The 21,249-nt window shown below is 32.8% G+C and overlaps 3 protein-coding genes across 5 annotated transcripts; all 3 read left to right on the top strand.

The window, feature by feature from the left end:
• Nucleotides 1–3,410: 3,410 nt before the first annotated feature.
• On the top strand, nt 3,411–13,497 carry LOC102581604 (probable sugar phosphate/phosphate translocator At3g17430). 2 transcript variants are annotated; one of them, XM_006363372.2, is made up of 10 exons: nt 3,411–3,613; nt 4,523–4,820; nt 5,934–6,041; nt 7,512–7,543; nt 7,624–7,674; nt 9,540–9,601; nt 9,695–9,956; nt 11,414–11,679; nt 11,755–11,849; nt 13,068–13,497. In XM_006363372.2, the coding sequence occupies exons 2-10, from the start codon at nt 4,734–4,736 to the stop codon at nt 13,236–13,238; spliced, it is 1,134 nt and encodes a 377-aa protein (XP_006363434.1). In that variant the 5' UTR covers nt 3,411–3,613; nt 4,523–4,733; the 3' UTR covers nt 13,239–13,497. The 2 variants fall into 2 exon arrangements, with proteins under 2 accessions (XP_006363434.1, XP_015158917.1); XM_015303431.1 differs by lacking the exons at nt 3,411–3,613; nt 4,523–4,820 and adding an exon at nt 6,558–6,681 and having other exon boundaries at nt 5,956–6,041.
• Nucleotides 13,498–14,054: 557 nt separating this feature from the next.
• LOC102581039 (protein CHLORORESPIRATORY REDUCTION 7, chloroplastic) lies at nt 14,055–15,969 on the top strand. 2 transcript variants are annotated; one of them, XM_015303437.1, is made up of 3 exons: nt 14,055–14,218; nt 14,782–14,933; nt 15,542–15,969. In XM_015303437.1, the coding sequence occupies exons 1-3, from the start codon at nt 14,176–14,178 to the stop codon at nt 15,824–15,826; spliced, it is 480 nt and encodes a 159-aa protein (XP_015158923.1). In that variant the 5' UTR covers nt 14,055–14,175; the 3' UTR covers nt 15,827–15,969. The 2 variants fall into 2 exon arrangements, with proteins under 2 accessions (XP_015158923.1, XP_006363432.1); XM_006363370.2 differs by having other exon boundaries at nt 14,059–14,218; nt 14,782–14,918.
• Nucleotides 15,970–18,341: 2,372 nt separating this feature from the next.
• On the top strand, nt 18,342–21,213 carry LOC102580702 (glycine-rich RNA-binding protein blt801-like). Its single transcript, XM_006363369.2, has 5 exons — nt 18,342–18,437; nt 19,328–19,471; nt 19,561–19,629; nt 19,770–19,876; nt 20,476–21,213. The coding sequence occupies exons 2-5, from the start codon at nt 19,336–19,338 to the stop codon at nt 20,917–20,919; spliced, it is 756 nt and encodes a 251-aa protein (XP_006363431.1). The 5' UTR covers nt 18,342–18,437; nt 19,328–19,335; the 3' UTR covers nt 20,920–21,213.
• Nucleotides 21,214–21,249: the final 36 nt, after the last annotated feature.

The following is a 21,249-nucleotide window of genomic DNA, read 5'->3' as shown; positions in this document are numbered from 1 at the left end:
TAAGAATTTAGGGATGTATTGACTGACGATGTTAGATCTTTTTCTATTATTGTAATGTGGATTTCAATTTTTGATTCTTTATTTGAAAATTAATTGTAATAGTGAACAATATCTTAAAAGGTAGGGACATGAGGTGATCGAGATGTTTTACACATGAGATAAGATGTAAACTTCGAGGCACGGGACATAAGTTCATAGATCTTCGGGGTGCATGTCTCATGAATCTTCAAATTTATAAGTTTATTACTAAGAAACAAATAAAAGTACAATTTTCAATAATTCTGTAATTTTTAAAAATAAATCAAATAACATGGAAAACATATTATAGTTATGTATCTAAGAAAGGTAACAACACAAAAATAATAAGGCCAAGATAATTTTTAAAATAAAATCATCATCCATCTCCACATCTTCTGACTACTAGTCTTTTCTATCCACAACTAATATTTGCACCGACTATTGTTTATATGTTTCAAAAGAAGGAAATGATAAAAAGTGTAAAAGTAATGACAATAAATCTATATTTATATATAATATATAAAGCTAGATATTAAAAAAGTGATGTAGCATCTCTCTTTGGCCAAGGATCCGATTTATCTTTTTTCTCAATGTTTGACAATTTTTCATATATTTCTGCTTACTTAATACTTATTATTGTACAAAAAATAAATATATCAATAACTACTTTATTCATTGTTATATTTAAATGTCTCAAAAATTATTTCTATTCATTATTATTCTTTATTATAAATTATTATTTTTTAATCTCAATATTAACTACTCCACCCTTTCAAGATAGTTTTTTTTCCATTTTTTTTCCTTCTTCAATTTATTAAACACAATAGAGTAATACAAAAAAGAAGAGACGGATTTGCTTGCTTTTCCTAATAAAACTTATACACCCAACAAACGTTGGATAGCTCATGAGTTTTTTTTTTGTCTTCATTATTTATTTTTTCTTCTTTTATTTATTTTAAAATTTTCACCTCCATAACTTATACCTATTGAACTTCTACATTTAATAATATCATTAACTCATTTTCTTTAAGTTTTCATATTCATAAATTTCAACTATTTAATTTCAAAATTTAAGATACTTTATTGTATTCCTTCAATTTTATCTATCTAATTTCACATTTTTTGTTTCATAAGACTCCCACCCAATATTATTATTTTTATTCCATATTTGAAGTAGCGATGTCCTTATATTATTGTGGTAGCATCAGATTTATGTTTTAGTTTGACTCCATGAAAAAGGCTCTTGGATATTGATAGAAGGAGAGTCGGAAAAAAGCTCAAAAAATGTGCATTGATTATTATTTTTTTATCTATCTTTTTATTATTAAGGTCTTAGAAAAATGTGCTGATATTTTTTTCATTTAGGCTCAAATTAATTATTTGTAACTTTGTCAAAAATCTGCAAACTACGCTAATCGATGTTTAAAGTTTACTATTGATGACTAAAAAAAGTGCATATTAAATATTAAAATATGCACTTCTTAGGTGTTTCTTATGGTGAAGAATCATTTACATTTTCTTTAAATTTGTTCATTTCTTCTACTTTACAAATATTACCAAAAAAACAATATAGAAGATAAAGATAAAAATTAGAATAGAGATTTATTTAGATGATGATAAAAAATAAGAGGAAAAGATTTATTTAGATGAAAATGAAAAATAAGATTAAAAACAAGGACAATGAAAAGATAAAATATCAAAAAGAAAGAAATAGAAATGTGTATCGCTTTTTCCTCCTATTTTTAGTTTAATCATTTTTTGTTTCTTTTTTTCTTAAAAAAAGGGTCTGAAATATATCGGTATTTTGATCAAAATTACTATAATAATTCTAGCTGGACCTATTACCCCAGCACTATTTAAAGTAGTGTATTATAAACATCATATCAATTTTAACTGTTTATATATAAAATTATTACCTTTGTTTAAAATATCTAACCAATAAATAATTTACAAATACTTGAGCTTTGAGTACGTAAGTATAACATTATAAATAATGAGATTATATTAAGACACTTTTAAAATTTAAGCTCTAAAATAATAGTATGAAGGTTAATAAAATAAAAGTATGAAGCTTAATTATCATTTTTTTTTAAAAATCAACAGAAAAAAACGAAGAGAAAAGTGACGTTTTAATTTTCATTACAGTACAAAGGCATAATACATAAATTGGACCCTAAATTTGGCTTCGAATTTTAAGTATGACCTCTAACTTTCAAAGTGCACAAGTAGACACTTCAACTATCCAATTCTTAAACAAAAAAACACGCGAATCCAACCTGGCATTACGCGTGATTGAGACGCAATTCAGGCTCATCAGGGGTATTTTTTGAGGCCCACAACAGTAAAAAAAAAAAGCGAAAATGACAATTTTACCCTTAATGAATCCCTTTTAAATATATCTTTATTTTTTTCAAATCAAAATCCCATTTTTCTTCTTCTTCTTCCTAATTCTAGTACTCAAGCTTTTTTTTCTCTTTTTGTGCACAATTTCTGGTCGTTTTTTATGTAATGGCTTCTAATTTTTTTTGTCATTTTGTAAAAAGAGCTATAATGAAGACTTCTTGGTCTGCAAATAATTCAGGTATAAAAAAAAGTGAATTTACATTCATGGTGACAGCTTCTACCAAAAATAAACTTTCAAAAAGCAAAAATTAACATAACCAGACTAAATTGAGGAAGAACAATACATAAACATCCAAAAGATAAGAACTTTGACCACAAATCTTCACAATTTACTTTGATTGCAAATAAATTAGGGCTAGGGCTCCGCTGATGTTGAGTGAAAATCGAGCAAATTGGGAAAAGAAAATACGACCCTACCCTTTTGTATTTTAATTTCTCTTTTTTTTTAATTATAAAATACGTGTAATTTTTAATTACGTGGCAGCCACTGAGTGGCTCAATAAGCCACGTAGGAGCGTTTGTATATCACACAATTTGGCTGTTGGATTCGCGTGTTTTTTGTTTAAGAATTGGATAGTTAAAGTGCCTACTTGTGCACTATGAAAGTTAGATGTCATACTTAAAATTTGAAGTTAAGTTTAGGGTCCAATTTATATTATGCCTTTCACAAAACATCATTACGTAACATTTTCATTGCCAAAAATATGTCATAATTTATAGAGGCATTTGTTATTTTAAAAATATATACATATTTATCACTAATTTACATTTAAAAGGGTTTATTTTTCTATTAATAATTTAATTTTAAAATATCTATTTTATTCTTAATAAAATGATTTAAATCCACATGAATATCTATCCTTATTTCAGACTACAAATTTATTTATTTATTACTTTTAAAAAAATAATAATTAACTCGTACAAATGAGACGGAGAGAGTTTTTAATTAACATGTGTTATGTGTAGGTACGTAATCAGAGAGAAATTAATTAGTAGGACCCATTCGTCGTTACTTGCAGCTCTTCTTAATCCTGATTCCTCTTCCTTATCAAGGTCACACACTCACTGTGAACTCGTAATCGTGTTCATAGGGCTAACCAATCGACAGAATTCAATCAACCAAATCAGATCGAACCGTCGGCATCTCGCCGGAAACAGATCTCCGTCTCACGAATTCCGGCTCTTTCTCCTGGTATGTATTCTCAGTCTTCATTTTCGTTCTCCTTCACCTGAACGCGTCGGTGTATATTGGTGTGAGGACAAATTATGTGTATAATTTCTCCTTTCGCTAGATGTTCCTTGTATCATCACTACTTTTTGTTGTTTTATCTGTATTATTATTGTTATTATTACTAGTAGCTTGTTTTGCTAGCTCATATCATGTGCTTACTCGGATTGTTTTTTTTATTATTATTCAGTTTTGTTGCTACTGCTTGCACTTTTTTGAGTTCGCTTAATATTGCGTTCCTTTCTGAATTGATTCAACATTAAGAAAATTTGATCGTTGAGGGCTTAGGACTGTTAATTTATTGCCTATTTTGTTACCAGATATTACCAGTTAGAAATATGTCCAATTATGTTAGTTCTATAATAAGGTAAAAGAAAATTTGCAGAATTTGAGTTTTTTGAAATGTTTCATAGCAAGTTCTTTTGGTGAGTTGTGCGTTAACTGCAGGGTGCTGATTGGCAAATTGTGACCATGTATGTCCCTAAACATTAGCTTATTCCAGATAGTCTTATGGAGTTCCCTGGCTTAGCAGGATACTCTTATTATTTGCATCTGATAGATTGCCAAGTTGTATTTTGTGATCTGTATATCTCGTGCATGCATTGGATGACTGTGAGTGGATATTTATTAAATTGACCATTAAAGGTTGTTTCATAGTGTGTGTTGCGGCAAGCTTTTTACCTTTTCATGGAATTCCATGCCATTAAAATTTCTAATTTCGTCATTACATTCATCTTTTTGTAAAGTTCATATAATCCGGGTTTACTTGTTCTAGTGCTTGCTTTGATTTATCAGGTTGTTTTGATAGTGTCGTTAGAAAATGAAGACTCCTTCTGATATTAGTAATTTGACATTTGACACATTTATCTCCAGATTTTATCAGTCCATGTTTCTATAACGGCATAAGCAGAAACAAGGCTGGTGCATTACAATCATCTTTAAGGAATGAATACAGCCGTTGAGCTAAATTTTCACCTTGTACCTACACAAATCTCCTGGATCCGAGTTTATTGATTTTTGGATTTGAGAGAATTACATTGTAATATAGGGAGGTGCAGCCATTTGAATCGCCAAGTGACTTACAATGATGATCAGCAACGAGCTTTTATTGACTTACTTTTATCTCCTTGTCTATATTGTGCTTTCATCAGGAGTTATTTTGTATAACAAGGTATGTGTCTTTTTCCAAGTATTTCATGATTGTCTTCGACTTCATTGGATTCATGGATTGTTCTTTGTCAGTTAGAATATGTTAATGTCTATAGCTTAAATGCATTTAAGCAACCTCAGAAATAAAATAAAAAAAGGGAAAAAAGAAAACTACAATTATATTAAAATTGTGGTTCAGGCGATCTCTGAGAAGAACAACCAAAGTGGCAAGCTGCTATCATTTATTGCCATGAGCTTCCAAGGAAACTTAGAGGGGCCAGGGGTCACTTACATTCTTAGGAAGCCAAAAGGAGGATAGTGAAACATGCAACTATCTGCTGCTGGTCCAAAATCAACTGTCATAGCCATTCCTAACTGAATGGAGAAGGACACAAGTTTCATTATTTTCCATTCAACTAACCAAACACCATGAAGGGAAGAGCAAATTCTTTATGAGGAACCAATGTTTTTCATTTGGGAAATTATCTGAGACCGATGTCAGTGTGAGCAAGCTCTTACACGAGGCATTTTGTTAATAAAAAAGAAATGAATAATAAATAGGGCGATATGAAAACCAATGATGTAGACGCTGAGCATTGTTGATTCAGATTTGGTCTCATTTGGTAGTAGAAGGTAGAAAATTCTTGTTCAACTGTTTTGTAGTGTTTGTTTGTAATGCATAAACTATGAGGCTATATTATTCCTGTAGAATAAGGTGCACATGTTTCAAATTTCCACTTCCTCACTCCACTGCACCTTCCTCACTCCACTGCACCTTCCTCACTCCACTGTACCCTTGCTGCATAAGCAGACTATTGTCTTGGCTTTTCCAATAGCATGCATTATAGGAGTGAGCACATAGCAGGGCTTGACTTACAAACTTCATTTGTTCAAAACACATCCTAATTGATTTGTATGTATCTGGCCTTCTACTCCACCACCACAGCTGGCACAGGTCTTGGTGGGTGTTTGTTTTTTTCTTTTTTTACCAGTCTGTATATGTTGCTTTTTAAGCTTCGGGAGAAGTTTCTGTTCGATACATTTTATCTCTGGCTTAGTTGTAATTCTATTACTTTTGAATATCATCAATACAAACTAACAATTTTCTTCTGCCATTTATATTATGTTCTTGCAGTGGGTACTTTCACCAAAATATTTCAATTTCCCACTCCCAATTACACTTACCATGATACATATGGGCTTTTCAGGCTTAGTGGCTTTCTTTCTTATCCGTGTCTTCAAGGTATGGTAGTTAAGAATTACTGAATTACGTTGACATTTTTCTTGTACACTCTCATATTTGCTCTTCTGGATGATGACTTCTTGCTACTCAATTATTGTTGACATTGTTGTCGAAATGCTTGCTATTTGAGATTGCTAGGTATAAGTTGCATTTCTACCAGGTTGCTTTCAGTAGGTTAGCATGTTATACACAATTGATATGATTCATGTGTTAAAACTTAAAAGGTCCAGGATTTTCTTCAGATCTTGTCACAATATTATTTTGTTCTGATGTTGTTATTTCATTGATATTATTGTATCTATAAATACACCATGATCATTCAGCATCCTGATAACATCATATTGTCTAATCAAACTTTAGTCATAGCAGCACAAAAGTCTCCCACCCCACCCCTATGCCCACCCCCCATACACACACGCAAAATACTTTTGGCTTCTTCATTAACTGCTGAATGACTTGTAATTTCTTGAGTAGTTATCAGATACTCCTTTTGGTCCTTTTTATCTTTCACTTCAGGTAAAAGAATTTGGTCCAAAATATTTGTCACTTCGGAAAACCAAGAAGACATTAATTATTTTCTTCCAATTGGGCCCTTACTACTCCAATAAGGCATGCAGTCATTAATTACTCAAAGATAAAGGTAATTTAGTCAAATACCCCTTATGATTAATGCTATTGAATAGTTTTCTTAATGAGTGTGCTAATACCTTAAATGTCAAAGAAAAAGGACTGTAGGGAGTAGAAGATAAAGGTTAAGCATTTCCGTCTCTCTCTTTAATGCATTTGTGTTGCCCTGCGAGAATAGAAGTGCCTTGCCTAGTGTCTTTTCCTATTAAAACATTCATAATTATTATCAGCAGCTTGTTACAATACTTTGACAAGTAGAAAAACTATTTCCATTGAATTATTTTTAGGGATCTAGACGAGAAGCCTGGCAATTGTTTTACTCTGATTCGGCAGTTTGGTGATCCTATATAAATCTTACACGAGTAAATTTTTAGCCAAACAAAAGCCAAGCAACTCATGGAATTAGGGTCTAATGCTGTATGCTAATTTGAAAGAAAAATTCTTGGACAGATTTTGATTATGTTAGATTCATCTGAGCGCTTATTGGTCTATTTTGAGGTTCATCCCTAGTCACTCTTCATAAGGATCTTTAACAATGTTGATGAATTCAATCTTTGTTTGAGGAAACTACTGTGCGGGTGATAATTTATCCTCTTTTTGCACTGCTCTTTGGCCTTGGAGAGATGCTTGTGGCCATGCAAATGAACTTCCATGGAGATTTTGTTAAGTCTCTGTTTGTGTACTAAAAGTTATGAGTGTATGGTCATCTTTAGCTTCTGATTTTGGTTCATTTCTTACATTGTCTGAATTGGAAAATTAATTTTTCATCTCTGATCTTAGTGCTTTGATTCTTGTATTAAGTTTCATCTAGCTTTCCTTTTAATTCATGATTATCTTTTGCAGGTTGTGTCGCCTGTCAAGATGACTCTTGAAATGTGAGAATTGCCTACTTTAACTGCTTTTGCTTTGAAACTTGTCATTGTTCTCATATCTCGATTTATTATCGAATTTGCAGATATGCAACGTGCGTTATTCCAATCAGTGCTTTCTTTGCTGCAAGTCTTTGGTGAGCTCTCTACTTTGAGGAGCTAGAATACTTGTTGGCTTTTCTTACGGATTCTGTCTTTCATGATCACTTGTGACTTGTTGGTATTTATTCGAGATTCCTATTAGACACACACTGTTATATTTTTCTTCATATTCAGCTACAGCTTAATATAATGTGCTACTAACAATGTTTTGTCATAAGGTTTGACACTTTTGACTATTGATCTTCCATACGTAGATACATCACTATTTCACTCTGGGTTGGTCAGGTGGAATGGAGGTCAATAATCTGAACTAATTGAAGATTTCCCCTAATTATGAAAGCTTCCGTATCTGCAGTGCCATCCTTTACATGGCTGATCAGTTTCTCTCATTGTCTGATCAAACCTAAAATTGGTGTTTCCTAACCTTTGGACATTGCTTGAGCTCACATTTCACGTTTTCCCCACAAAACAAGAACAACATGCACATACTAGCAGAAATGTTCAACATTAAGAACAATGAGATTTTGAATCTTTGGCTTAAATTGCTAAACTGCTTTACATGCTGAGAGTGACCTAGAAATAAAATGAGACTTTCTCTTTGTACTGGCTATCTCCTGGATGCTTTCATTAATAATAATTTACAGTTATAAATAGAAAAGGCCCATATCTGCTCAATTGTTATCAATACAGATGGAATCAATCTACTCACACTTGTTATTGTTTAGTTCTCTTTTGCTGATAACACAAAAGTCCTTTTTTTGGTATCCTTGTAGCTCATTTTTAAAACTGTGTTAAAAAATGTAGGCATTTCATATTTCAGGTAAATGTGAATAGTAATAGTTGATTTCAGATTTCAGAATTTTCCTACACCTTTCTACTTGTTTATGTTGGTGGGTGGATTATTTAGCTTCTCGTGATCCTTTCTTTGCCACTTCTTATTTCTGTACTAAAATAAAGATGAAAGTAAACCTAGGCCAGAAATTGGGATGATGATAAAAATGGTGGACACCTCCATCTGTGGGTCATCACTTTTTTAGAGATGACTATAGGATGGGTAATATGCATGCTCCCTGCCCTGCATTGTACCCGCCTCATACCACAGCGAGAATTTTCTGCTAACCTCTGCTGACCCTGCAAGCCCATATGGGGGTTTGTCTTATAACAAAGGGGGTAATCTCTTCTTTGATGTGCGCTATATTATTGTGTCCTATTCCTTAAGGAGTGATCCAGGAATGAGCCAAATGGCGATACCCGGCAAAAGAAAGGGGCCTTTTCATACTCAAATGCATATAACCCAATTGAGACATTGTAGAATAGGCTAAACCTCACTTAATGTCTTTTTTGAGCAAGAGCTAAAGTAGCTCCTAATAATACTGTTATTGTTCTTATAACCGCGATCAGATACATTGTGTAAGGTACAAATCTGAAAAAGAGGAAGAAACCATGCTACAAGAAAAATTCCTGGTGCTTTTAATTTTTTATTAATATTTCTTTTTCAATTTTGATATTTTTCTTTGATCTTTTCTAAATCTTCTCCCACAAATAATTTTTCCAATTTCAAGGCATTTTCTTAAAAGATAAAGAACTGTATGCTTATGTGTTTAGGCAAACCATGTACTGCATTACCTGCCCCGCGAATCACTCTTCATACCTATTGTATCCTCCCCACAGAAGACAAAAAGAAAAGAAAAATGTAGCATCCTGTGCGATTGCCATCTATTGTTCTCTGTCTGGCAGTGTAATTGATCTTATCTTCCTTGTCTCCTTGTTCCTCACACACGAGGTTCTTAATTTCTAGGAGAGAATTATGGTTGCGGATGATTTCTGTTTCAGTTAGTGAGTTGAGGCTATGAGGTTAAAATAAGTTTATCTCTGAAAGGTGCATATTTTGTGCTCACAGGTTTGGCAACACCGCATATTTGTTCATTTCAGTGGCCTTCATCCAGATGCTCAAAGCTCTGAGTATGTCCATATACTGTATTCTTTTCTAGTTACAAATTCCTGTGCCTGGGAATCTACTGAATGGCTGTAGCTTTCTCTGTATTGAAATGACAGTGCCGGTGGCCACCTTTTTCATGGCTGTTATTTGTGGAACTGACAAACTAAGATACGATGTATTCTTGAACATGTTTTTGGTCAGTGTTGGTGTTGTAATATCCTCCTATGGGGAAATTCACTTCAATGTAGTGGGTACAGTTTACCAGGTGACTGGGATATTTGCTGAGGCTCTTAGGCTGGTGTTAACTCAAGTTCTTCTCCAGAAGAAAGGATTAACACTCAATCCTATCACCAGTTTATATTACATAGCTCCATGCAGGTATTCTTCAATCTTCTAAGGTTGACTTATCTGTTTACATTTGGTCAAGTCCATGCTTTGTTCCAGTCTATATGATGAGTGAGAACTTGGCTGTAAATGATTCCAAGCCTCCCCTGTGTTCACCACACACTCTGGAATCAGAGGGAAAAAGATAGCAGAGAATAAGACCTTCCTTAGATTGGTATCTTTTAATGGGTTGGAGTAACTTCTTGATTGCTCCCGACTACAGTAACTGCTGATACATTCATATCATCCTACTGCCCTAAAGTCTGTTGAAATGTGAATCACATTATCTAAAAGCTTAAGCTGTTAGAGGAAGGATAATTTTATAGACTTATTTATTTATTTTAGTTGTGCAGTAGAATCAGATATAACAGACGTTGAACCTTGACATTAGACCGGATCGTTCAATTGTTACAATCTGCATAAACAATTGTAAACAAAGTTGAAAGGTCTTTACCTTCTCAAAAAAAAAAAAAGTTGAAAGGTCTTGTGTCATGGTTGGTAGTAAACTTGGTATAGAAAAATGATGGATTTTATTATTAACTGTCATTTTCTGCTATCTTGCCAAAGTAGATATATTATATGTGTTTATAAACAACAACAATGTTAAAACTTTAATAGATCGTCTGGTTCCAACAGCATGTGTGCTGCTTCTGGGTGACTATGGCACTCTGCCTCATAACTTTTTACCGCATTTTTTTCCTATTATCTACATAGGAACATATAAAATAAGGCAATCTAATATTTTCTTGCTTTATTTCTAAAAGGATATGGTTTTACATTGCTTTATTCACTTTAGAACTCCATGCTTCGTGATGGATAGGCTTGCAACAATAGGGTTATATTTCTTATACCATAACTTGGATAATATACATTTTTATTTTTTTTTGATAACCGAGAAATCCGTCTGTGACCTGCCCTTTGGACCAATCACAGCCTTCTAAACTCGGTGGATAATGGGCCCGCCCCTCTACCCTTCTCCACTTAAATGATAATATACTTTTAAGAAACAAGAGATATTATCATTAAATTTCTGTTAATATGTTCTCCTGTGTATAAATCTTTCCTGCCTGCCATGCGTAACAGCATAAGTATATCTTGGCATGTATGAAGTCAAAAAAGTGTTGATGTTGACAAGGTGGATAGCTACTTGCTAGTTTGATTGTTGTAGTTTTGGTAACTGTTATGTGAATGGTTTCCTCTATTCATAGAGATAGAAGGTTTATCTGTATGCTGTGATATGCAATGGTTGTTTTATATATTTGCTTACATTTTCCTCCAAAGTGAGGTAGTTTCTATAAACTACAGGTTTCAAAGGCAAACATTTTATGTTTTCGCAATGAGTGAGTAATTCCCTGTATTTTAAAATGTCTGTCTTCAGTTGTCTAGAGTCTCATGCAAGTGAATATTGTGCTGTTTATTGAGGTACTCATCATTTTATGTTTATTATGCAGCTTCGTCTTTCTTTTTATTCCATGGTATCTTCTGGAGAAGCCTGAAATGGAAGTCACGCAGATCCAATTCAATTTTTGGATTTTCTTTTCAAATGCACTTTGTGCCCTTGCTTTGAATTTCTCAATTTTCTTAGTGATTGGTAGAACTGGTGCTGTAACCATTCGAGTGGCTGGTGTCTTGAAAGATTGGATATTAATTGCCCTTTCGACCTTAATTTTTCCGGAGTCAACGATTACCGCTCTTAACATTACAGGTTATGCCATAGGTAAGCTTATTTTTCCTTATTTATGGGAACTTTATGCTAACATGCACCATATTGATGAAATTTTGTTTTGTATAGCATTATGTGGTGTCGTGATGTATAACTACTTGAAGATCAAGGACGTACGAGCATCCCAGCTTCCTGTAGATACTATGTTAGATCGAACAGCTAAGGTCAGATTTTGTTCTGACTTTCAGACTATGGCTTCGTTTTTCAGTTTTTGTATTTCATTTTTTTCCATTCCTGGTTTGTTTTCTGATTTTCCAATAGGAACATAAGCATATCTGAATGCTTCTTTTGTTTCTTAGGGAGTTGGTGTTTCTTGTTTCAAACAGCAAAATTAAAATTTAAAACAGTTAACATCCTATTGTGTTTACAAGAGAAAAGCTGCATTATAAATATTTCATATGTAACAGATTCTTATAGTCACTAATGGCAGCAAAGGATAAGCTTACTATATATCTTTTGCATCTCCCACTTTTTCCCCCCTCCTGGTTGAGGTCAAGATTATTATTGGCTTCCTCTATTGTTTTTAGGCCATATCAATTCATGTTTTGTGTGGGTCAGGGTGGATTTTCTAACCCAATTGTTTGCCGTGCTCGTCATATTTGAAATGAAAGAAGCTGAAAAGAAATGTATCTGATTAAGTCACATGCATCCTAGGGTGTAGCATAGCAGTCAATGAAGTTGGTGAAAACCATGTGAGATATGAGTTCAAGTTTCAGCGAAGAAAAACACTAGGTGATTTCATTCCGACCTGCCTCAGTGTTGGTACACAGAGTTCCAGTAGACGTAGTAGTGGGAGGTAGTATGTACATAGTTCCTGGTGAAATAGTCGAGGTGCACTATTTAATATTTGACTGTACATTTTGGGTGTTGGCCTGGACACCAACGTTATTAGAAAAGGAGGTCACCTGACTACTTAATTGACTGTCTTTCAGTGTTGTTAAAGGATCATTTAAAGATGGCTTAAGCCCTGAAGTTCAAAAAGCTCGGATAAGACATTGTGTCGCTTAAGCTGTGCTTCAGTGTAGGCCATGCACTAAGTCGTGCCCATGAGTTCTATCTCGAATCGAGCGATACTGAACAACAAATAAAATTGGTAACTGAGTGTATTAGTTAAGGAGAGCATTATAAATGCATTTGTTACCTTTTTCTTGAACTACATATATACTTCTTTTTGTTCTCCCCTTAATTGCACGTTTTCTTACTAAAGCCCACGCTTGATTGTGTTTAAAGTCCCAATAGACCTAGAGTGCTTCTTAGAGCTTTTCTCCTGTGACAACACTGTTGTCTTTGTTAATCATGAGAGTTCGACTTTCATATGATTTTCGTTGGGAAGATTGTTGTACTATTATAAGTATGTCTTACCTGTACTTAACCTTCTACAGGAGCTTAAGATGGAGAAGAAGTCATCTCATCTGTACTTGCCAGATGACAATGCTGATCTTAGGGAAAACAGTACAAAGAATGGCTCTTCAGATCCAATGGTGGATGAGGAAGCACCTTTAATACCATCAACTAGGATCTCTCATCTTGGGCGAAGCAACCTCTCGTCGTGAGCATTATAAGTTTCTTCAAATCACATTTTTTGGTGCAGTTTCAGTTGTCAGATTATAGATCAAACAGATTGAAGAGAGCAGGTCTTGTATACACCATCCCACCATTTTGCCAGGAGTTGCATTTCTTTGCAAAGTGTTAGTGCTATTAATTCTTGTAAGGTCATATGTTGTAATATTTTAGGGCTATTGATTTTCAACAAACTGTTATTCTTTTATTCACATTACACACTCAAGCATATATGCATATTGTCTTCATACATGCAAATTGGGTCGTGCCTTGGCAATCTAGAGTTTGAATGTGTTTCAGCTGAAAAGCCCGGTATTTACCCGAAGTAATTACTGTCATAGAAGACAGGGCAACCAGACCATTTTTCTTACAATCTATCTCCATGGAAAAATTAGCACATAAAAATATGACCAGTCTGATTCATCCCTACCTGCTCATTTGACACCCCTTGTCAATGCTATTGAAATAGTGATTTGAAAGTGTCGTTCAACTTTAAATGCTCTTTTTTTCTTCCAGTCAGTAGTCACAAAATTTTAGCTATTGTGTACTTTTTCAAGAAAACTATAACTATTCAAATACAATAGTTATAGTTTGTGGCTATAACTATAACTATTCTCTCAATTACATGAGTTGAAAAGTGGCTATTTGTGAATTTAATCCTCATTTTATTAAATATCCCAGTTGTAGCTTCAAATGTAAATGTTTGTGGCTTTGTCTCAAGTGGATTAAATACTCGGCCCAGAATTTCCCAAGCCTGCACAACTTAACTGATTTGGAAAACACAGGAACAGTATGGATATATATATATATATATATAGATGAGGCTGAAAACCATCATCTTATCTACAACCATCTCATCAAAAAAATTGAAGAAATGCAACCATTCTGATATGTAGTTAACTAGTCATTATTGTTCAAAAATAGCAACTCATGGAGGCACAATTGTGGTGCAATAAAACGTACAATTGTATAGGTAAGTTCCCACTGAAATCCTTGCACTTCTTCCTGTTTTTATGCAACAAGTTTGAACCTCTATATTGATTTTGGAAATGGGTTGTTGTCTCCAGACCCAGAGACGGATATACCTTGCCCTAAGCAATGTCAGAGATATTGACTCATCGATTTTTTTTTACTAGATATGTATTCATAAATCACAAGTAAAATGAAAAGATAAGTTATAATATGAAAAATGACCCTTGTTATTATAACGATTTATTCAATCTTTCACTTATTCAAATCTTGATACCATTTATGAAAAAATTCTGTGCATGCCACTAATTGTGATCTCTTGCTACGCGTAGCAATCTTCACTATCTATGCTTAGCTTTTTGAGTTGAGATGGATCTAAAGTTCGTTTTCTTGATTGTTAAGACGCATTCCTATATATTCTTGAATTTTAAAATGAATTATTATCTCATTATACGATCTTGTGATAATTCTCACTTTGTGAACATCCCAAAAAATGAAAAAGGACCTTGTAGTAAAGTAAAGTAGACAAAATGTTTTAGTAATTGTTACTTATATTTCATATGGCAGGGACAGAAACATGGAGAGTTCAATATCCGCTCCAAATTTTACATACATGTAATTGGCAGCAACCTATTTTTCAGCCTTTTAATTCCTCATTTTCCCACAGTGTGACTTGTAGACGCATCCACCTCAATGGAATAAAGGTATCTTTGTCTAAAGTACGCGAAATTCACAATATTTGTCTTTCCTTAATAGTTTGGTTCAATCATATTTTTATCGTCATTTAATTGGGTCAAAATATCTTTATTTCACACGAAACTTAACCGAGCATAGCCAAAAGACTAATAAGAACATATTTGAATTACACACATATTATTAGTCCAATTTAATTCCTAAATGCAACTACGCAACAGCTTGTGAAGTTGTATTTATGAAGTAACTTGATTATATTATAGTGAATTTTCTTACCAATGTAAGGCATAAATCACATAGATCACATTCTGAGTAATTTTTAAATAACTTGACATGTCATTTTGTACCATTAAATTAGAAATTCTACCTTAAGATGTAACAAACATAATGTCAATATACAAGAAAATACATTACATTGCTTCAAACCACAAAATATCTTTATATTCAATTAAACCACCAAATTCCATTAGATTCCATCAACTTCCATAACACGCTCTTAATGTGACCGGCTTGATAGTATGAAAATTATTTAAAACTTCACTTGATCTATTCATCTATTAGATATAGGTTAAGCAACACTTCACTTTCTTAATTGTCTCTATTTGTTTTTTTTTGTGTAAAATAAATTAATCAGACATTGGCTACAAGAAGGAGAAGATCAAACATAGAAACAGACACTTATGTACTAATGGAACCTGGAAAGTCAGAGGAATTTGTTACTGAGGAAGAATTAAGGGACAAGTTAAAGAGTTGGTTAGAAAATTGGCCAGGCAAAACACTGCCACCAGATCTTGCAAGATTTGAAGATACTGATGATGCTGTTGAATATCTAGTAAAATCTGTTTGTGAACTTGAAATTGATGGAGATGTTGGCTCCCTTCAATGGTATCAAGTTCGTTTACAACAAGACATGACATGACTAATGACTATTTTCCGATTTGTGCGTGTTATTTTTGTGTAGAGGTCGATTTTAATTTTTTCTGTATCGTTTCAATTTTATTGAAAATTCTCAAAGGGACACATGACAATGCCTAAAATAAAACATGGATTGATGATTGAAAAGAGGGATGTGGGTTGGGTGGGGTGGGTTTAATTTGGGTGAAACTTTTTTTAATTTAGATGAGTTTTGTATTTTGATTGATTTAATGAATGATGTGGTTATGACGTTGTCATTATTGGCCAGTGTACAAAGAGGTATTTTTAAAATTAGATATATTTTTTGTTAATAAAATGTTGTCATGAATGGGCATATATGTGAGTCCAACTTTTAAAAGATGATATAGATGAATCTTTTTGTCAAAGTTCAATTTCATATTTGAACTTTTTCCCTTATTTTTATGATAATTTTGATGGAGTAATTTTATAAGAGAAAAAATTTAAGTTAAATAATTTTATTCAGGTAAATGAAAGTTGAGTAATTTTGCTACACAATTTTTTTATAGTTTGAATGATATTTTTTTTTTATAGTTTGAATAACTTTTAGCTAGAGGTATTTACTCTTTTTAATCAATGGTTAATTGCTATAATATTTGGGGTTAAAAAATTATAGTTTAAACTTTTTTTATATTTAAGTAACATAATAGTCACATATCTATTTAGAACTTGGAAAAAATTGAGATGAGCGAGATACTCTTGGTGTGTACATGTGTGCGCTTCATATTTCTTGAAAAAATAGCATTATTATTTCATATGTTGCATAATTATTTTGTGTTTGACAAGTCAGGTTCAAGTAAAACAAATAAATATAACAGATGTATATAGTTTGATTTAATTAACTTGAAATTGAAACATATTTAGTTATGTCTTATATATATATATATATATATACATATATTTTATTTTCAAAAATAAATATCACTTATTTAAAAACTTTAAATGCTAATGAAATTATTTATAATCACATACATATTTAAGTTTAAGCCACACATTTTAAAAGTTTTAATCATACAAATACTATAGCATTAAGATAGTAAATTTTAAAAGTTTTAATTTGTATGAACTCCGTACCAATTCAAACTTTAGCCGATAAAAAGTAAATACTTATTTTTCAGCATAAAAGAAATAAGTTTTAAAAAAAAATATAAGCCTACCCAAAAAGACTCTTTTATCCTAAAAATAAAAAATTCTTCCCCTTTTAAAATGTCATATCCAATCATATAATGCCACGTAATTGATATTAATGAAAAGAGCATAGGTAGATGTTTCTAGATAAATTTTATAACAGTAGAGGTTCAACCAATCCAACCAACAATAGTTGTGTGAGGCTCCATTCTTCTTTTGACACTTGGATATAGTGGGCCATTTTCTTACTTTTTACATGTTATCCACCACTTCTCTTCCACTCACTCCTCTCTTCTTTTATTTTCTTTTTTTTTATTCTTAATAAATATCTTATTTTTAAATGCATAATTAAATCATTATTACATCTGATAAAAAAAATATAGATGAACATATTTTATGTTAAATTATTTAAAAACTTTTAGAACTGTTAATTTTAAAAATAAACTTACTGCTCAATATTTTTTAATAAAATATGTCAATTTTTTATCTTGTGTTTTTTAATAAAATAAGTCAATTTTTTATCTTGTTTAAAAATTATAGATAATTTTTTCATCTTAATTATAATTTAAAATAAAAATACTAACGAGATAAACAGGACAAATGGGATGAATTTATAAACGATTTTAAAAAATTATGCAGGATAAAGCAAATCACATAGTGAAATTTAAGTCTTTTGAATTAAAACTTTAAATACTTAATTTATTCTTCAAGAATCAATTGGTTTCTGACAAGTTTAATTAACTACTCATTATATTATTATTATTATACGTTTTCTATATATCAAGAGGCCTTCACATTCGCTTGCACTTTTATTTCTTTAGCATTTTCCATTAAGTATTTTAAAAGATTGTAACAAAAAAAAATAACTGATAATCTATGTTAAGATAATGACTGCACATATATGAACTAAAGTCTAAGACAAAACAAAAAGAGCTATCAAATAACAAATTTGAATTAATTTAATTTTTGAAAAATGCTAATAATTAAGAAACTGATTTTTTTCAAGTTAATTTTATACTATTAACTATATTGAATAATAAAATTATTTTTAATATTCAGTCATGAGAATGTTTTCATTTGACAAAAAATATTTATTAGTATTTTTATTAATTATATCAATTGTTTACTTATATAGTTGGGAGTTAAATATTTATTAGGACTCATGAGTAAAAAGAGTTTAAAAAAATGAAAGAAAAGAAGAGTAAGTGGAAGAAGAATAGTAAAAAAGTAAAAAAATGGATCCATTATCGAAGTGTCAAAAGAAGAATGGAGCCGCCTCTACGGTAAAAAATTTAGATGTTTCTAGACGAAAGGAGTATGTAAATAAATTTGAGTTGACACTCCCCTTTCATCCAACGGCCCAGATCATGCCAAGTTTCAATCGTATGGCCAATATATTTTACAATATTTATACCCACAAAGTTCTAAAACCCTACTGACTGAGTTCACCGGGTTTAAGGGCAACAGAGGTACGTTTCTTCTGAATTCTTCCTATATCCATTTCCGTTTTGCTTAATTTTAAAGGGTTTTCATTTTATAGATAAATTGTTATTAATTCAACTTGTTCCATCGTTTCCCATTTTATGATCTTGGAGTTTCAATTACAGCTTATTGATTTTTTTTTGTTTTGGGATCAGTAGTGAGCATATTGGGATGCTGATTGCTTATAAAAATACGATCTTTATGATATTTTTGTTGATGGGTTCTGATTGATTGAGCGATTGCTTCATGGGAAATGTCTGTGTGTTGTATATGGAAGAGTAATGTGTTCCCTTTGTGCTATTTTGTTTGACTATGTTTGACTGAACTTGTTTATTGGAGTTAGTTATTAGTATGTTCTTTTAAGTGGAAGAAACTATTAAAGAAATGGGAAGTTAGTTTGATATCAAAATGAATTTGACCAACAAGGAATCAGAGGTCTTGGGTTCGAGTCTCCCTGGTTACGGAGTCGCTTTTGTTAGGGAGCACTTTACCCTCAATGTGGGACTTCCTAGCGTGAATTCGTATTTAGTTAGGCTACAACGTGGGTATTGGACACTGGATGGGAAACCAAAAAAAAAAAAAAGAATTTGAATTCGTAGAAGTCATGAAATGGTGAAAGTTGTATTGAGTAATTTTTTTGATGGGATGGTTCACATATTTTGGAATGTCACTGCTATATAAATAGGGACGAAATATGAGGTCGGAGAAAAGGAGCCATCCTTTTTCTTTTGTTTTACACTGTTTCACGACATCTAGTGCCTTTCAGCAATATGGTGGAACTATGCTACAATCAAAGATTCTTCTGAATCTAACATCTTTAACATTTATTCTCGTGTTATTTTTAATATGGATTCCTGCCACTCTGTTCTTTTCATAGGTTTAAAGATGGCTTTGTTCAATAGAATTGGAAATATGCTTAAACAGAGTGTAAGCAGACACACGAATTTGGAACTGTGTGCCTCTAGAACCTCACTTTACCAGGCTATAAGAAGCATGTCTTCTTCAAAGCTTTTTGTTGGAGGTAAAAGGATTTTGTTCCCAGTTGGACGGAGTTGCTATGCTCTTTTTCCTTCTTTTTGTTGCTCTATAATGGCCAACTATCTGCTGCAGGTCTCTCGTATGGCACTGATGAAACCTCTCTGCGAGAGGCATTCTCCCAACATGGTCAAGTGATTGAAGGTACTTGATTTATGTTTTGACCTCTGATAAAATAAAATTTTGCAGCTTACTCCATTTATGTGGTTCATGGAGCCTATAAAATTGATGTGCCCTAAACAAAAAAAAGAAATTAACTAAATGATAATGTGTAACTCGTGCAGCTAGAGTTATTTTTGATCGCGACACTGGGAGATCTAGAGGGTTTGCTTTTGTTACTTATACATCTGCTGAAGAAGCATCAAGTGCCCTGAGTGCCTTGGATGGCCAGGTAATGATGCCCAGCTTTCTTCGTGGAGCACCGGTGTCAATTCTTCTTGAAGAGTGATAATCGCCTTCTTGTTTTTTGAATCACTTTGTGTGGTCAGAGTGTCAGACAAGTTATGTTATTTTCCTAAAGATGCTATCCATCTTAGTCCACTCCATCTATGATGGTTTCCATCTAATAGGTTCTATTACATGAAAATTTTGTAACTTCATGTTATTGTGCCTTTCTTAAATATTAAGATCAAATTGCTTCTGACTCTTTCTTACCGTTAAATGAGATGAAATATTTGAACAACTTTTTGAGACCAGTATCAGGTGATAATTTCATGTTGTTGTCCCTTTCTTTTTATTCACCGTATTCCACTGTCAATTACTGGAAGAAATTGATTAGTTAGCTTTAGTGACAGGGTGGTGTTTCCATCTAGTGCTAACCAATAAGGTTCTATTGGGTCAAAATTCCATCAGGACTTCATCTCGTTTTCCCGTTCTTTTATATCATGGACAAATTACATTTTGCTATTTTCTTCCGTCATTTGAGAATGAATTTTTTTTGAAAAGTTTTTGGGACTAGTCTTCGCTAAAATTTGTTGCATAATTTTGCAGGATCTCCACGGGAGACGGATAAGGGTGAATTATGCCACAGAAAAGCGTCCTGGAGGATTTGGGCGTGGTTCTGGTGGTGGAGGTGGATTTAACTATGGTGGGGGAGCTGGAGGTTACTCATCTGCCAATTATGGAGGTGGTGGTAACTATGGTAGCAACAACAGTTACCCTGCTGGTGGTGGCAATTATGGTGGGGATAGTTTTGGGGCTAGACATGGTGGTGGGAGTAGTGGAAATTACAACGCTGGTGTTTCCGGTAGTAATGATTTCTTCAACAACTCTGAATTCGGTGGGAGCCCTGGGACCTCGCACAATGGTGGCGAAGAACAGCCTAGTGCAGACCAAGGGACTGAATCTGTAAACAATGATTTCACACCAGGTGTAGAAGGAAGCCACAGAGATGACAATGATGAGCCAAATGACTATGCCAACTCAAGGGGTTGACAATAAATCCTAATATGCTATTCACCAACTTTGGCTTTGATGAGTACATGTTCACAAGATGTGTTGAGTTAAAGAAAGTATATTCTATTTCCAGCAGGGTTGCTACTGGTTGTATGCTTCATCTAGTTTAATCAATCTGTAGGATTATACTCTACTCGTTTCATAATTTCTTCTTTCTTTTGAAAGTGTGCTTAAGTTCATGGAGCTCTCCAAGTACTGATTTTGTTCAATGTACAGTGCTGAATCGTTTGCTACTCTTCGTTTCTTTTAAGGCATTTGTGATGACTTTCTTGACCTTGTGGCTAAAATGAAGATTGTGGCATTTGCCCA

This window comes from Solanum tuberosum, unplaced genomic scaffold (genome assembly GCF_000226075.1).
Source record: "Solanum tuberosum cultivar DM 1-3 516 R44 unplaced genomic scaffold, SolTub_3.0 scf00429, whole genome shotgun sequence".
Classification (NCBI taxonomy): domain Eukaryota; kingdom Viridiplantae; phylum Streptophyta; class Magnoliopsida; order Solanales; family Solanaceae; genus Solanum; species Solanum tuberosum.
This window is presented reverse-complemented; position numbering and strand designations above follow the sequence as displayed.

Excerpts from the sequence above, each read along its gene's own strand:
- LOC102581604 (XM_006363372.2), top strand. The coding sequence starts at position 4,734 with ATGATGATCAGCAACGAGCTTTTATTGACTTACTTTTATCTCCTTGTC. Across the intron at positions 4,821-5,933 it reads GAGTTATTTTGTATAACAAG|TGGGTACTTTCACCAAAATA; the intron begins GTATGTGTCTTT and ends ATGTTCTTGCAG. Across the intron at positions 6,042-7,511 it reads TTCTTATCCGTGTCTTCAAG|GTTGTGTCGCCTGTCAAGAT; the intron begins GTATGGTAGTTA and ends TATCTTTTGCAG.
- LOC102581039 (XM_015303437.1), top strand. The coding sequence starts at position 14,176 with ATGGAGGCACAATTGTGGTGCAATAAAACGTACAATTGTATAG. Across the intron at positions 14,219-14,781 it reads TAAAACGTACAATTGTATAG|GGACAGAAACATGGAGAGTT; the intron begins GTAAGTTCCCAC and ends TTCATATGGCAG. Across the intron at positions 14,934-15,541 it reads TAAAGGTATCTTTGTCTAAA|ACATTGGCTACAAGAAGGAG; the intron begins GTACGCGAAATT and ends TAAATTAATCAG.
- LOC102580702 (XM_006363369.2), top strand. The coding sequence starts at position 19,336 with ATGGCTTTGTTCAATAGAATTGGAAATATGCTTAAACAGAGTGTAAGC. Across the intron at positions 19,630-19,769 it reads ACATGGTCAAGTGATTGAAG|CTAGAGTTATTTTTGATCGC; the intron begins GTACTTGATTTA and ends TAACTCGTGCAG. Across the intron at positions 19,877-20,475 it reads TGAGTGCCTTGGATGGCCAG|GATCTCCACGGGAGACGGAT; the intron begins GTAATGATGCCC and ends ATAATTTTGCAG.